Source organism: Rhamphochromis sp. 'chilingali', assembly GCF_963969265.1.
Source record: "Rhamphochromis sp. 'chilingali' genome assembly, chromosome: 4".
In the NCBI taxonomy this organism is placed as follows: Eukaryota; Metazoa; Chordata; class Actinopteri; order Cichliformes; family Cichlidae; genus Rhamphochromis; species Rhamphochromis sp. 'chilingali'.
In genome coordinates, this window is record NC_137948.1 from 12,740,117 (window position 1) to 12,755,094 (window position 14,978).

The window sequence follows — 14,978 nt, forward strand, 5'->3', positions numbered from 1 at the left end:
ACCGAGCACATCTACTGCGGGTGTGGTGCCTGTTATCGGACCCAGAGTTAGCAACATCCCCCAAGAACCCGAAGAGGAGAGTCCTGGCCCCTAGCCCTGCCAGTGTAGCAGAAATGATGAGGATGATGATGGCAGCAGCAGCCGTTCTTCTCTGCGTGAGTAGCTTAATGTTGTTCGTGTGTAATTTACGTTGAGTAGGCTAACCACGTTATTACATTAATGCACGTAAGGTGAACTAGCAAACACTGTCGTAGTTACATGCGGTTGTCTTCTTGTTTGATGGCAGATACTCCCTTCACCCTGGCCAAAAAGGCTAAAATGACCAAAGAAAAAGTGGGAAACAGCTAAACATGAGAGGTTTTTAGACAAAATTGGTGTTTTTTCCATTGATTAAGCACTGCTTCCAGCCAAGAGTGATACCATATATCCCCTATACCTGCAGAAAAGGCTAAAACATTGTTATCTTTTTACAAAAAAAAAACAGCTAAAAATGAGAGGTTTTTGGACAAAGTGTGTGTTCTCCATTCTTTAAGCACCGGTTCGAGCACTGTTTAAGCACCGGCACCGTTTCAAAAGTACCGGTTTGGTACTGGTATCGGATAAAACCTAAACGATACCCATCCCTACTCAACACACCTTTAAACTGAGTTTGGATTATATTTTTCTACAAATACTGACTGTTAAAATTTGTGCAACATACAGCATGTCTCGATGTTACCACCAATTGCCTAAATGTTTAGACAGGATGTATACAATAGAGCTGGGCGATACGAGATTTTTTCATATCACGATATGTTTTTTTCATTTCAGATATCTATCACGATATAAGCCAAATAACTATATTTGTAAGATTTAAATGTGCCGTTGCTCACAAGTAAAATGTGAAATAATCAGCAGCTTGTTTTTATTTAAATATTTATTTCCCATAATAAGTTCAACAGGGTAGATGTACTTAAGGAACATGAGACTTTTTCAGATAAATAAAGGCAAATATTACAAACTACACAAAAGGCAGTCACTAAAGCGTTTAAGTTTCAAAATGGAACAAACGAAACAGACTACTAAATTGTCAATTCCACTTAGAAACAAAATATTAATTCTAAAAATAAATCTTAGTTTGTTTTACAGAAGAACAGACAAAACTGACTAACTTTTGTCAATATCAAATAAACTGAGAACTAAAAGGAAATTCTCAATCTCTCCTTGTTGTATAGCTTAGCTTTTCAAACAGTTTTAACAGTTACTTTAGTCTGACAAAAGTCGAATGACGAATTAGCGCTTCCAGTCAGAGACTGAGGCTACGTCCACGCGTACACGGGTATTTTTGAAAACTGAGATTTTCCGTTTTCGTTTTAAAAAATAATCCCGTCCACACATAAAGGCAGAAATGAAGGAAAACGCTGCTATGAACATGCCAAAGCAGCAGGTGGCGCTAGATTCCTAACCGTGCAGAAATGTTGGCCAATCAGAAGTCTAGAAGCCTCGGTGGGAAAAAGTAAAAGCTGGGGCATAGAAGCAGAACCGAGTCGTATGTGTGGAGGGACTAACTGTGTGTATATGTAAGCATTTAAACACTGCAGAGAGTAGAATTAACAGTAACAGTATTGTAGAAATTCATTTCACCGAAACAATAACGTGGCGCACAGTGTGACGTATGCACCAGTTTATTGTATTTCCAGACTTGCTTTCGGCACAATTTACAGTGCACGCTACTCTGTTTTTTGTCAGACTTGAAATAGCCGAAATACCTTCACACTACGGAACTTCTATGGCTCTTCTGTTCGACAATCTCTCCGGCGTTGGAACCATCATCTGTTTTCTCTTCGGTCACGCTCGGTTGATTTTTCTAGTCGGCACACTCATTTCCTCCATTACGCGCTGGCTCCATTACCCGCTGGCTGCTTCCCAAACAAACACACGTGCGGCTTGGCACTTGTGCTGTACATAACAAGTCACGCGACTTGACGCTGCGGCTGTGATTGGTTCGGCTCTGCGCTACTTAATTTGGATTGGCTGACCTTTTTTTTCAAGAGGACAAGAGCGGTGAAGTCTATCGCGATAGTTTAATTTCTCTATCGAGTAAAAGTTATATCGCGATACATATCGTTATCGTTCTATCGCCCAGCTCTAGTATACAACATAAACTGCAATCAGCAGCAGCTTTCTCCTGTGCGATTGGTGACTCGGAGAGAGATAGAGAGGCTGGACTGATGCATGGATGAAATTCAATCTGTGAAAAACAGAGTGGAGTGTTGTGTTACATGAAGTAACCCTGTGCATCATAAATAAAACCACAGAACAGCATGCTGCTGCAAAGGACCCACAGAGCTACAACACCGCATAGGAACATCTTTAGCATTTCCTACCAAAAGGCACAAATCTTGGATCCTGGCATTTATCTGGATGTTACTTTTACATATACCAGCCACCGAAACCTTGCTGCAGACCAAGCACACCCCCACGTGCCCTCCATACTGAAAACAACTACTCAAGAACTGGAGGAACACAACAAAGGATGCCATGGTAACCTGGCCTAATTTAAGAATGGACAAATAGGCGAGCTAAGAATGGACTGATAAAGTAGTCCCATGTGTTGCAAAATCTTTTTTCTGCCTCTGTTGAAGCAGCCAGTGTATCAAACCTTGCGTAAATCCAGACAAAATAAAAACTGAAACTTAGAGTTACACTTGACACTTCACTCAGCATAGTTTTAAAGTGTGGCAATAGCACCTTTAAGAAGAGTACAGGATGATAGACCCAAAGGAGATAGTATTCACCCTCTAGCCTCCAAGCAGTGCCCCTCTCCATGCAGCCCTACTCCTATTGTTCTCTAGGAACAATGAAGCCAGTGTTTAACCCACTATACACGATCTGACCTGGACTGACTGTTAACAGAGTACCGACTATACCATGAGATTCATGGTAACAATAACAACAGTTTGGGCTTTCAAGGTCTTGTGATGTGTATGGTTGGAAACTCTGACAGATAAAAAAAAAAGATTCCAAAGTGGACTGAACTATCACTCTGTATCTTAATGGTTAAATGGTGTATTTAAGACAGGTAAAGGGAAACAAAACAGTTCTTTTGTTGTTACTTTCAGCCCAAACTGGGATTTTTTTTTTTTTTTAAATAAAATACAGGCAGCATAGAGCCCTGACACATGCAAACTGCAGCAAAGCAGTGACCAGCTAGTTATATTGTACCGATCTGTCCAGTGTTTTGCCTGTATTTGAGTATTAAAGCCCTTCTCGCACAAAATATACAGTTTAATATATTTAGGAAGTGTTCTGTTAAATTGTGGACATGCCAACCAGGTGCAGGAAAGCTACACGTGACTGTGAATTTTGTTCAAAAACTGTTCATTAGCTGCACGGATTTATGTTCACATTAGCCTTATTGTGCTCTGTCCAGAGCCTGTAAACATAAATATCATATTAAATTACACTCCTGCTCTTCAGGGGGCGTCTTCTGACTACATCACTGCCCACTGTGTGAGGATGACATTAGCTCGTGTTTCCATCCAGCTAAAACTGCTCTCCATAATTTACGCCCGAAGCGGCGCTGGTTTGCTGACTCTGGTTATTTGGTTGCGTTGTAAACAGACCCTGGTGGTGAGGATTCACCTTCAGTACATTAGAAAAAAGTGGAGTTTTTACAGTAAGCTTTACGACATTTAGGTAGCTAGTACACACCAGCAGATGGTGTTTTTATTTTTTATTTTGTCGCAGTAGTGTACCGTTAGCTAGCAAACACTCACATGAAACCAATCCCGAAGACGACAGTGGCTACATAGATTAGATTATAGTTAGGCCTCGTTTAGTTCTTTCAACTCGGAGAACCGCTTATTATTAGTATTAGTATTAGGACACAGCCGATAAGCTGGAAGTAGAAAAATCTTTGCTACCTTCAAGGCAGAGGGCACCTGACAGATTATTGTCACGGGATGTTAGCTAGCTGTCGTTACCGGTTTTCTCCGGCCATCATTAATGACTTGGGGGTGCAAGAACTTCTAACCATCGTAAATACGATAACGGGCTTGGGTTTACAGTTCGTCTTTTTCTGACCTCCAAAAGAGCAATGTGACAGAGCTATAATATTAATATTAGTGACACAGTTGAAGAGCTATCTCCGGTTTTCACTACTATCATTAAGTAAAAGCCTCGTAAAATTATACAGTCGTCTACTAAAACATATACCAAACTCATCTCTTTAAATAATATATGTATAGAAGGATTTACCTAAGCTGATACACTCCGGTCAATCGTCACGTACAGTCAAGTGAAACACAACGGAAATCATCTTCAATGTAGCCCCTCCTCGTCTAAGTCCGCTAGACCTCCGTCCAATCAACATTGACGATGTTGTCAAGTCGGCCCAATTAAAATACAAGACTGGGCGCTGGCCCAGATCTCCCGCCCACATTTATGTAAATAAAAGAATCTGTGTCCAATGAGAATTTAGAATAACTAACCAGACGACCCGTGATTGGATAATATTTGGAATGATTGACAATAAGACAACCATCACTCGCCTTTGCCGCGGGATACTGCTACACCTTTAAGAATGATAAAAGTGTTAATAAAACAATCAAACCTCAATTAGTTCCTCACATGTCCGTCACTTCCGTTACGTTTAAATCTGTCATTAGCTATATGTTATTTTCGGGAAATCGCTCTGTCTTGACATTAAAATATAGTACCTTGTCGAAACAAGACGGCCGTTATTTTCACCCAATACCTTTTACTGCAAATAAAACTGAAGCAACGTTGCCCTCTCGTGGGAAGTGTAACAAAGTGCTACTTTAAGAGAGACAACTAAAATAGACATCTTTTTTTCCACACACTAATAAAACAATGAAGACAACAAAGGTTCGCCCTTAGAATACATAATCTTTATTGTGAGGTCAGTGTCAAGTAATGAAGTTACAGCTCTGCAATGGGCTTATGGGGCCAGTATGGGTGTTTGACCTTGTCCAACTTTGTCTCGGGGAAGACGCTGTTGAGGTCCTCGATGGTCATCTGATCGAAGGGGATCATGTTCTTAAATTTAGCCAGCTGAAAACACACAAAGCAGAAAAGAAGTTTTTAAACACCATAACACACTCATGGTGCATTTGAGCAAATAAGCCAACTACTGTCTCACCTCTTCTTCATACTGAGCAATGCGGGCCTTGGATCCTTCAATGTAGGCTTGTGCACTTTTGTTCTGTTGGAGAAGAGTGAATTATGAATTTGAAAGAGCAAAAAGAAGAAGAGATTTGGGATGCAGCTCCCTCTGTTTTAAATGTCAATTTGTGTTTAAACAATTTTGTGACCTTTGGAAAATTCTTTGCACATTTACAATTCTTATTATTAAAATATGTACACATGGTATGGCTGCCAATTCTTCTTTCATCATTACAGTTTCCAGATAAAAATGTTCTTACTTTTAAGCTAAACATGCAAATACATTAATTTGTTTGATCTCGCCACTTACAGCCTCAGCCTCCTGCGCATTGATGGTGCTTGTCTGTGTGTCAGTGGGCTCAGGAATCTGCAGTGCTTTAAACTGTGTGAAGGAAGAATAAAAAAGTAAAAGATAGAATTTAATAACACAGGGAATTTAAGCTCTACTTTTTGTGTCCCACTCAAAGCTAGTCTGAGACTGTCAGACTACACATAAAAATGGATAAAGCATTAATGCTTCCTCCCATGGTAAAAAACTGGGAGTTGGGAGCCCCATGTTATGGCAAAGCATGTGCTAATTTTTATTTTTATTTTTTAATTATAGGCAATACAACTTGGAATCTAAGGTATTTCAATTGCAGGATTATTTTGTGCCTGCAACACGCTTGTTTTTGAGACCGGTTTTGAGTGGATTGTGCTGCAAACAAGGAACATGAGCTTTGGAGAAAAAAACAAAACAAAACACTTTCTAAAAGTAGTGGGTCCTGACTCGTTTTCGTGATCTGTTAACTCACTGTTATATGTAAAAGAAGGTTTTCAAAATAATCTATGCTGTGAAAAACTAAGTACACTATTGATTGAATAGCCTGTAGAGCCACCTTATTAGTAATAAGGTGAAGTAATCATTTTACATTTGTTAATGCATAATTCTCTTAATGTCCCACTGACAGCATTTTGATCATTTTGAGGTCTGTACTTAGACTGGGTCACTCCAAAGCCTGGATTTTTTTTTTTCAGATGGCCTCACGTTTGACTCCAGAATACTTTGGTAAACACTCAGTGACTGTAAGACATTCCGATCCTGTGGCACCAAAGCAAGTCCATATCATTAGCCCTCCACAGTTGGTATGAGGCATTTGTGTTGATATGCTGTGTTTTGTTTTTGGTAAATGTGAAACTGTAAATTATGGCCAAACATCTCCACTTTGGTTTCCTCTGTATAAAAGGACAGGAGTCATGTGGTATGTTACGATGCAACTTTCCAAACTGAACTGTTCTTTTTAGAGAGAAGAGTTTTTCTCCTGGCAGCCTTTCCAAATAAACCATAGTTTTTTGGTCTTTTTCTAACTGTACTGTCATGAACTTTAACATGTAAACATGCTACTGAGGCATGTAGAGTCTGACATGTAGCTGTTGGGTTTTTTGCAGTTTCTCTAAGCACTGCACGCTCTGAACATAGAGTGAATTTGCTGGTCCACTCCTGTGAAGATAGTAGGATTGTGTTAATATGACACTGAAGTTTTAAAACTGTTAAAACTTCTGCTTTAATTGGGGTTTTGAAGATATGTGGCCACCAACCATGTGACTTAACTTGTGACAATGCAGAGTCAAGTAAATAAGGCTCCAATCACACAGATCTAAAGACTGGTCTGCTAACCATTTGGCAAGCACCAGTGCCCTACCAGGAATAAGTGGTTGCTGGAAGTTGATGGCTGTCACCGGGAAAATGACTGTGCATGATGTATGAGAAATCTCAATCGAGGTGGTCACACTTGTTATTTGATTGGTTAATCAAGCGCATTTGATTATACTCTATAAATCTGTCAACAAAATATTTTCAGTGCAATCAAAATTTCTCCTGTGCAATAATTGAATATTTATTTTATTATTGTTTTTAAATATGTACCACTGGCTTTATATTCATTTATTTATTATACTTGACTCTTTTTAATCTTTGTACTGATGTTTTTTATGTCTTTATGTGATCTTGTGCAACGTAATTTTGTTCTGCATTGCGTCTTTGAGGTACTGCTAAGTGAAAGCAAATCTTGAATTAGCAGCACCTGACTGCCACTTACCCTCTTATTTTCAATGGAAGATGTAAGGGTGTACTTAATTTTTCACAGGGATTCATGTAGTTATGTGAAAACTGATTTGATTTTACAGCCACTACAATGGGGCATTACAGGACAATCTTTCATAAAATGAAAACACAATTTTAATTATGTGAAAAATTTTCAGAGCAGCTAGACACAACATTAAAAATGCCACAAACAACTTTTTAAAAATGGCATTCTACACACGCTCTATTTGGTGCTTTAATATTGACTAATAACCTGCTGAGAAAAGCTCACCTTTTTCTCAAACTCATCAACCATCCCGGCTTTGGCCACTGCACTCCTGTAGAAGCTCCAGTCAATAGCCACAGGCTTTTCTGGCAAGGAGGCTAGCCTGGTAGGGAGGAGAAGAGCAAAAGAGAAACCCAAGTAGATGATATTTAAGGTGCAAAGAGCAAATAAAATGGACAACAGAACTGTTCACAAGTTGATACAAATGCAAAATTCAGTGATGATGCTTCTAGGAGACAAATTAATGCAACCGCCCACTTTAATTATTATAATGATGGTATAAATTAAAGTCTGCAAAGAATAATGAGACAGCCGCTTAATTTTCTATTAAATCTCTAACATAAATTTATTCATTAAATTGATGTCATGCAGTTACTAAGGTGATGCTTTTTTTTCTCTGATGTTTTTTATAATCACTGGAAACCAAAATAATAACTGAGATTAAAATGAAATTATTCACCCAGGCCTTAGTCTGCAGGTTATACAAGATGACATGTCAACTTGATCAATCTGTTTTCTACTGGCTGGGTGACCCAGTCACTGTTATCGCTGCTCTCCATGTCATTAAGCCATGTCTTAAAAAGAGTTTCTTGTTCCAACACATTCCAACTCCTTAAGTCTCCCACAAACACGGCTCTCTCTACAACCACAAATAGAATGGAATTATGCAGGAAACATTGCAGTTTAAATAACACATCCCAGTGTACTACAGTCAGTTGTTTTGTACTACTGATACTTCCAGCATCAGTAGCGTACAATGTGTACAAGATGAGCCGTTCAAGCAGCAATAATTAAGATAAATATCTACCATTTGCACTATTTGCTGTGTTCTCTTGAAAGCAGAAAACATCTTCTTTCTACTAAAGCTGCAGCGATTGATTGATTCGATTATAAAAAATTCTCGACAAACATTCGATGCTTCGTTTAACACTCTGTAGCGTGCTACCGTCGCCATGAAAAAGTGATGCATATTTGCCACTAAAAACATATTCAGAAGCTGCATGTGAATAAAAAGGTTTGTCAACATTAAGCCCAGGTAGCCTCCAGTTTTAAACAAAAACACTGATAACACAATGGCAGCAGTGATGATGATGCTGGCCCAGCTTAAGGTGGAGCCAGAGTGTTTACGCACAGCTAAGAGGCGGAGCCGTTACCATTATGGTGAGCTCAGGTTTAGTGAAAGAAAACATGTTTTCTAACATCCAAAAGATCTGCACAGTTCCTGTGTTCACCCTTAAATCTTTTACTGGGAAAACCTAGCAGGAGTACTTCATCAAAGCATGTGATCAACAAACTCTGATGTTAAGAAAAGCCAAGTTTGCGGCTGCTCAATCCACAGACGTTTGTTTTACACTGGGAGAAATCTGCAGTAATCCTCCAGAAGTTGAATTAAAACAAACAGATGACCTGTTAACTTAATCTGATTATTGAGAGTTTACTTGATTGGGTAATCGACAGATTAGTCGATTGATAGCTGGAGCCTAATTTCCACACATTGGAGATGATGATGTATAACATAGTGAGAGGTGTATATCATACTTGGCAGAGATGCCATCACTGCGAGTCTTCAGTGCATTGAACATGCCACGCTGGTTGGGTGGAACTCGCTCGGCAAATGCCACCCAGTCAATGGCCTTCAGGGCTACACGACGGCCTGCCATCTCGACTGTCTGAAAACAGAAAGGACACATGTTTTTATTTATTTTAAGTATTGAATTAAAATGTCAACAATCATCTAGACAAATCTTGTCAACATGTGTTTTGGTCAATAATTAGTTTGTTTGTTGAGAAACAAACAGAAAACAGGAAAATCGTCTGTTGATGAGGAGGATACCTGGTTTGAGGCACCACAATGAGAAGACTACTTTTATTTTACAACTGGATTTCAAAACTTACACAAGCATCATACAGAAAAATCATCTGAGAACCTTGCCTTTCACTCCTGCTGCCATCCTTCTGTCAAACATTACCACCAACCCTGCACACTTCTTCGCCTCTCTTGTACACTGTCTGTTGCTTTGGTTGGTTGACCCCAGGTATTTAAGATTCACCAATTCCTTAGACTAAAATCAGAATAAACTTAAATATGTAAGCCTAAAATTTTAATATACATTTCAAATGCATTTGCATAACGTAGGTTAAACATAAGGACAAATGAAAGGCATATTCCTCACTCAATAAATAAAGAATGAATGTATATCATTAAGGAACGAACGGGTATACAGTTATTTTCATGTTTCCTTAATTTATGCTTGCATACTGTGCGTGGCATTCAGTGTATAAAACCCGATTGAATTGAATATATAAAATATAAAATTGAGTGTCTAGTGATTGCAGCATTTGGAAAGACATTTGCGTTTACATAAAACTGACAGATGAGGAGTACCTTACATTGTTAAATGAAATAACTTTCAGACAGTAAATATATATTACATGTTCACTTTCAAGTTATTGAGAGTGGAGAGATATTTTGCTGTACGCCGAGATATGAATAAAATACTTCAACTCAATGTCCTCATTTCGCTGGACCCAGAGGTCCAGAGTTTCTCCTGGTCCTCTGGGTCACGGTCAGACAATATGAAGCCTGTTGAAGCTAAATAATTGTTGTGTCTTGATGAAATACACCCAAGTTATTCGTAGCGCGTTTTATATTTTTTAAAGATAGTTGCAGTGGCACCGTCCGTGACGTTTTGCTCAATTTAAACACTCAAAACCGGCCAAAGGTAGCTAACTCTGTTAGCTTGCTAGCCAAGGTCAGAGGACTCCGTCTATGACACCGGGACTTTGACAAAACACGAATGTGGCCGGTCAGGCTACTTTTCCATCTTCCATCCACCGACACATGCATGACCCCAACTAACCATTATTTAAGAAATTATTATCAGATATTCTTTCAATCAGTCACCCCTTCTCTGTACTCACCTCGCTGCAGTGTTGTCTGTGACAGGACGGACCAACGGAAGAGCCTTCTTCATCAGCGCCTTGAGCCGCAAATCGGCGCCACCGCCCTCTGCTGGACAGGCTGAGTAATCACAGCCTGTCTTCATGCGTTTCCTTTTCTTTCCTTTTTTTCATTTGCAAACTTTCGCAATTATGCGATCCAGCTTCTAGAAGCCAATTTCTAGAACTGTGGGCTTAAACAGTGAGTAATTATTAAATAAATAAACCCTAAATCTCACTAACTCTAAGCCTTTGGTTTCTGTTTCTTTTTTGTAAAAAAGAAAAGAAAAGAAAGAAAGAAGGGGGGTCTAACTAATTTAATTGAAGGCAGATTAACAAGAACAAATTAAAAATTGAAGAAAAGCGGGAACTTTTGAGGGTTTGGTTCAATTATGGGGGAAATGTGTCTATTAACTCTATATTCCAGGTAATTATATTGGCCTTAAGAGTTTACCAGTGTCCCACAAGTGTAACCAGGCAATAAATGGAAACAATAAAATGCATCAATTCCAAAACCAAAGCCATCATTAAAAATGTGAGATTTTCCCAGAAACGTGGCGCAATTGGTGCAACCTGTAGGTTAGACAGATGAATGTCACTTGGTTACTTGATGTGCGCAGCAAAGATAAAAGGTTTCCTTTATCCTTAAAAATCCACATCCTTTGAGTCGGTCGTGGGAAAAATGTGTTTTTTATATTTAAAAGTAAAATAAAAGTGTACTATCTCCAATAAACTGTATCATCGCGACAAACTGAGATTCAAGTAATCTTTTTAGGATTTACAGACCAAACTGTTTTCGCTTTAAAATGTAAATAAGGAAAACAAAACAATACGCTATGCTCTTTATTTATAAATTACGAAAGGTGCACAATGTGGTAAAAGTAAGCGGATCTGCACTGAAAATCAAACAGCTATGTGGTCATTCCCAAATCAGATAATTAAATGCGTGTGAATGCGATGAGGTTGTCAGGTAAACGTTTTGCACACTTATAAATCACATAATAAAATATCTAAATAAAATTTGAAAAACATTTAACTAACAAAGCTTTTCCGCTGCACTGCACAGTAAAAACCCGCAGAACACACGGAGGCTCCAGAGGTCAATGGCGATATTAACAGAAAAAAAAAGTGAGTCAAGCACTTATCAATTCTTGGATAATGTTTATTTACTAAAATCAGTTTTTACAAGTTACTGCACATTTTGATAGACTCATGTATGTACACAGTACAGATACAAAGATATTCAATAAATACCACTTCTCCTGCCCTTTAAGCGAGACTGCAGGACGTTTAAGAACACTACAAATTTTATTTACATTTACAGCAAAATTCATCAAAGTAAATCTAATATCACTCCCATAAAGGCCACGTTGTGAAGGTTAAAAAAACTAATACATGTATTTTTTTCCTAAAATATAATTCTGTCTCCGTTCTTTAAAAAGAATGATAGAAATCGTGACAATAATACAGATATTAACACAGCAAAAATGGACAACGCTACCCGATAACAGAAAAAATATTCATATCTTGAATGAGGAATTCAAGTGATGATAAAGAGAGTACACTTCGGGGTCCTAAGGCACTGACACCAATTAAGTACTTTTCTGTTGCTTTTATTAATGTCCCCCAGCTTTAGAGGATTATTGCCTTTAGATCCGGACACATTTAATTGCCCAGTTGCTACTGGAGAGCACGGAGGACAGGCTGGGATGAAATATTTAAGGCATGTCATCTACTGTGTGAGTAGATGACATCTGCTTATGGAGTTTTGCTTAAGAAAATTAAGGCCAAGAATCCACGATTCTCAGAAGTGGACACAAAATGAGAGCAAGTGACCGCACTCGGAACGATTACGCACACGTTTATACACCGGTATTCGCCACTTGTCGTATTTGTCTTCGGTTTTGGAGTTTGGGGGGGAAATAGTCTAAACTCCAAAACTTTTTAATTGTGCTGTGGCCAAGAGCACACACGCACACACACAGGAACATTATTAAGACAAATAGTACATCCCATAAGTGACGGGTCCACTGAACAGTCCTGGCACAGGCAGACTGGGTCTCGGGAAGGCGTTTGAAGGGCCCCAGGATGGAGAGCTCATGTGCGCTCCGAGGGGGAAAGGCAGCGCGAATGCAGGCAGGACGGGCTTGGAGGCTAACTTAAACTTTTCCAGCTCGGCCTCCTGAAGTCTCTTGGCTTTGGCCCTCCTGTTCTGAAACCAGATTTTGACCTGAGTCTCCGTCAGGTTGAGAGAGTTGGAGAACTCGGCTCGCTCTGCGATGGAGAGGTACTGCTTCTGGCGAAACTTGCGCTCCAGCGCCAGGAGCTGGGAGGTAGTAAAGGGCGTGCGAGGTTTCCTGTTGTTTTTATGCTTCCTTAAAGTACACTGAGTTGGACTTGAGCTTCCTGTCACAAAGAAATTGCAAAGAGAAAAAGCTGAGGTTAGATTAAATCGGAGTTTAACTGAAGCGGGATTGTCACAGCAGGTGAACATAAGAGCCCTCGCCACTGGATACAAACACCAGCATAACGCAGCTTACACACACTGATAAATACACTGCAGTATATTGATGTTGACAAAATAACCTGCATCACACACTGTCACATCTTTGTGGAATCAAAGGCTTGAGCACATACTCAGATTTTCTGCTTTCATTTATGACTTTTTAAATGTTTAAAAGTTGTTTTATTTATTTATTTATTTATTTATTTATTTATTTATTTATTTATTTTATAGATAACAAGACATATATGGCATCAAATGGTAAAGGGTCGGTGCAGCAGAGAAGCGAGTGTTTCTTGAGCTCAGATGCAAAACATATTTCCATTGTTATGCATTTATTTACCTAATAAATGACCAAATAAAAATAGTATTTACGCATCATACGTGTGTAGGAAACAAAAAGGCGTCTCACAGTTAAACTTGTTATGCAGCTCCTATAGAGAGGTGGATAAATGCAGTTTATTTTTGTTTCTGATAACTGCGGAGGGACGGACTTACGGGGAGGTGTAGAAAAGGAGGACGTCTGGAACCAAGTGCTCTGATCTTTCTCACAAAACTGTGGACTGTCTTCGCTGGAGCTACTGGAAACACCCTGCGAGCTCTCAGCCGATATCTTCCTCTCCGCGTAAAAAGTCCTTGGAGAGAGATGTTCGCCTTGCCCAGCCACGGGCTTCGGAAGGACCAGAGCTAAATCTGAGGACGAGTAAGAAGTCCGACAGGTGGTCTTCTTGGAAATCAATGACTCGACGCTAAACGGGAGGCTGCTCCGCTGGAGTTTGTATCCTTTCTCGGTTGTCATGTCTTTGGGTTGCAGTTCCTCGCTCTCCGTATCCGTCTCCTCTTTTTGATGAAGCTGTTTGGCGTCTTGGGACGGCGACCCCTGCACAGGATTCATCATGATACAAGGGGATGGGGCCATGCACCTCCGTGCGGCCCGTTTAGAGGAATTACGTGGCTGAGGGGTACGGTGTCCAATGTGCGTCTTTGCGCTGTCAGCGGTGCCCAGTAGCTTTTTACGCGCTGGACGGGATCGTCTATAAAAGGACAGGGGCTGTCCCCCTCCCTGCTTCGACCAATCATCTCGTCAAGTTGGCCTCGTGACGTCTCAGAGTGTGGTTTTGATTGGCCTGTAGCCTTCCAAGAGAACATCAAGAAGGCTTTGAAAGGAAGGAGACGTTAATCATACAGACCCCATGCGGTGCGGGACTATTGATGGCTCTCACAAAGTAGCTTAGACCAATTTTAGTGCAATTAACCAGTGGGGAGGACTCTCTTGACCATTTACATCCTTTAGCAGAGCACTTCCATCGGTAGTATTAGTTTAATTACTCTCTTACTGTAAAGCTGAGCAAGGGCTAATGAGTTACGTGTCGATATCAAAGTCGTACTTTTATCAAAGAGATTAAAATATATTTTGTGCCCCAAATTAAATATAATAAAAGCAAATCCATTTGTCAATGAATAACCTGCCCGTAAGTGTATATTATAGAAATAAAAGTAAGTGAAACAGCTTAACAGAAATTCCAATCAGAAAGAGTGCGAAGCCAGGATAGAAATTGATTAGGTATGAGTGTTGGTCACACAGCATTGCAGCAATTTAAGGCCTGTCAGGAGCTCTTCTCCTTAACAATAGCCTCGGTTGAGAAGCAACAGGCGTTTTCTTTCTCCAGGTCATACTATTTAATAAGCCAGACAAGTTGTGTTTTGCAAGGCGCCAGACTCGGCAGGATCAAAAAGGAAGATACCTCGGGGAGAAAAGGCAACGGTTAACTCCACTTAACCAATTGTCCTCCGAATATTTCATAGTCCAGTGCATGGAGCTGGGTGGAAACAGGCGCTGACAGTTAACTGTTTCACGTCTGGGTTCATTTTTCCAGTCATCTGGACATATTTTGTTATGCGAAAAAAAATCTACAGCAAAAAATAAATTAAAAAAGAAAGAAACCTTTTGAAACTATTATAATGTGAAAATGTTCATAAAATGAGAAACATACCCATGATACTGAATGAGTATTCTTAGC

At 39.6% G+C, this 14,978-nt stretch overlaps 3 protein-coding genes across 8 annotated transcripts in view; all 3 read right to left on the reverse strand.

Annotated features, from left to right (window-relative positions):
- pnpla6 (patatin-like phospholipase domain containing 6) overlaps nt 1-4,327 on the reverse strand; it is a 36,296-nt gene extending 31,969 nt beyond the window's left edge. For 4 of the 6 annotated variants that reach the window (XM_080880619.1, XM_080880620.1, XM_080880616.1 and 1 more), the window contains exon 1: nt 4,240-4,327. The gene's annotated coding sequence lies outside the window, so the exon portion shown is untranslated. The remainder of the gene's footprint in view (nt 1-4,239) is intronic. The other 2 variants (XM_080880617.1, XM_080880618.1) reach the window with 1 other exon arrangement.
- A 543-nt stretch (nt 4,328-4,870) lies between these two features.
- On the reverse strand, nt 4,871-10,539 carry LOC308395896 (ATP synthase subunit d, mitochondrial-like). The gene is made up of 6 exons (XM_080880943.1): nt 10,437-10,539; nt 9,054-9,184; nt 7,521-7,617; nt 5,477-5,548; nt 5,144-5,206; nt 4,871-5,055 (listed from the first exon to the last, which is right to left on the reverse strand). Exons 2-6 carry the CDS (start codon nt 9,173-9,175, stop codon nt 4,924-4,926), a joined length of 486 nt encoding a protein of 161 aa, XP_080737069.1. The 5' UTR covers nt 9,176-9,184; nt 10,437-10,539; the 3' UTR covers nt 4,871-4,923.
- A 1,056-nt stretch (nt 10,540-11,595) lies between these two features.
- On the reverse strand, nt 11,596-13,970 carry LOC308396229 (homeobox protein MSH-C-like). The gene is made up of 2 exons (XM_080881382.1): nt 13,456-13,970; nt 11,596-12,860 (listed from the first exon to the last, which is right to left on the reverse strand). The coding sequence occupies exons 1-2, from the start codon at nt 13,874-13,876 to the stop codon at nt 12,448-12,450; spliced, it is 834 nt and encodes a 277-aa protein (XP_080737508.1). The 5' UTR covers nt 13,877-13,970; the 3' UTR covers nt 11,596-12,447.
- Nucleotides 13,971-14,978: the final 1,008 nt, after the last annotated feature.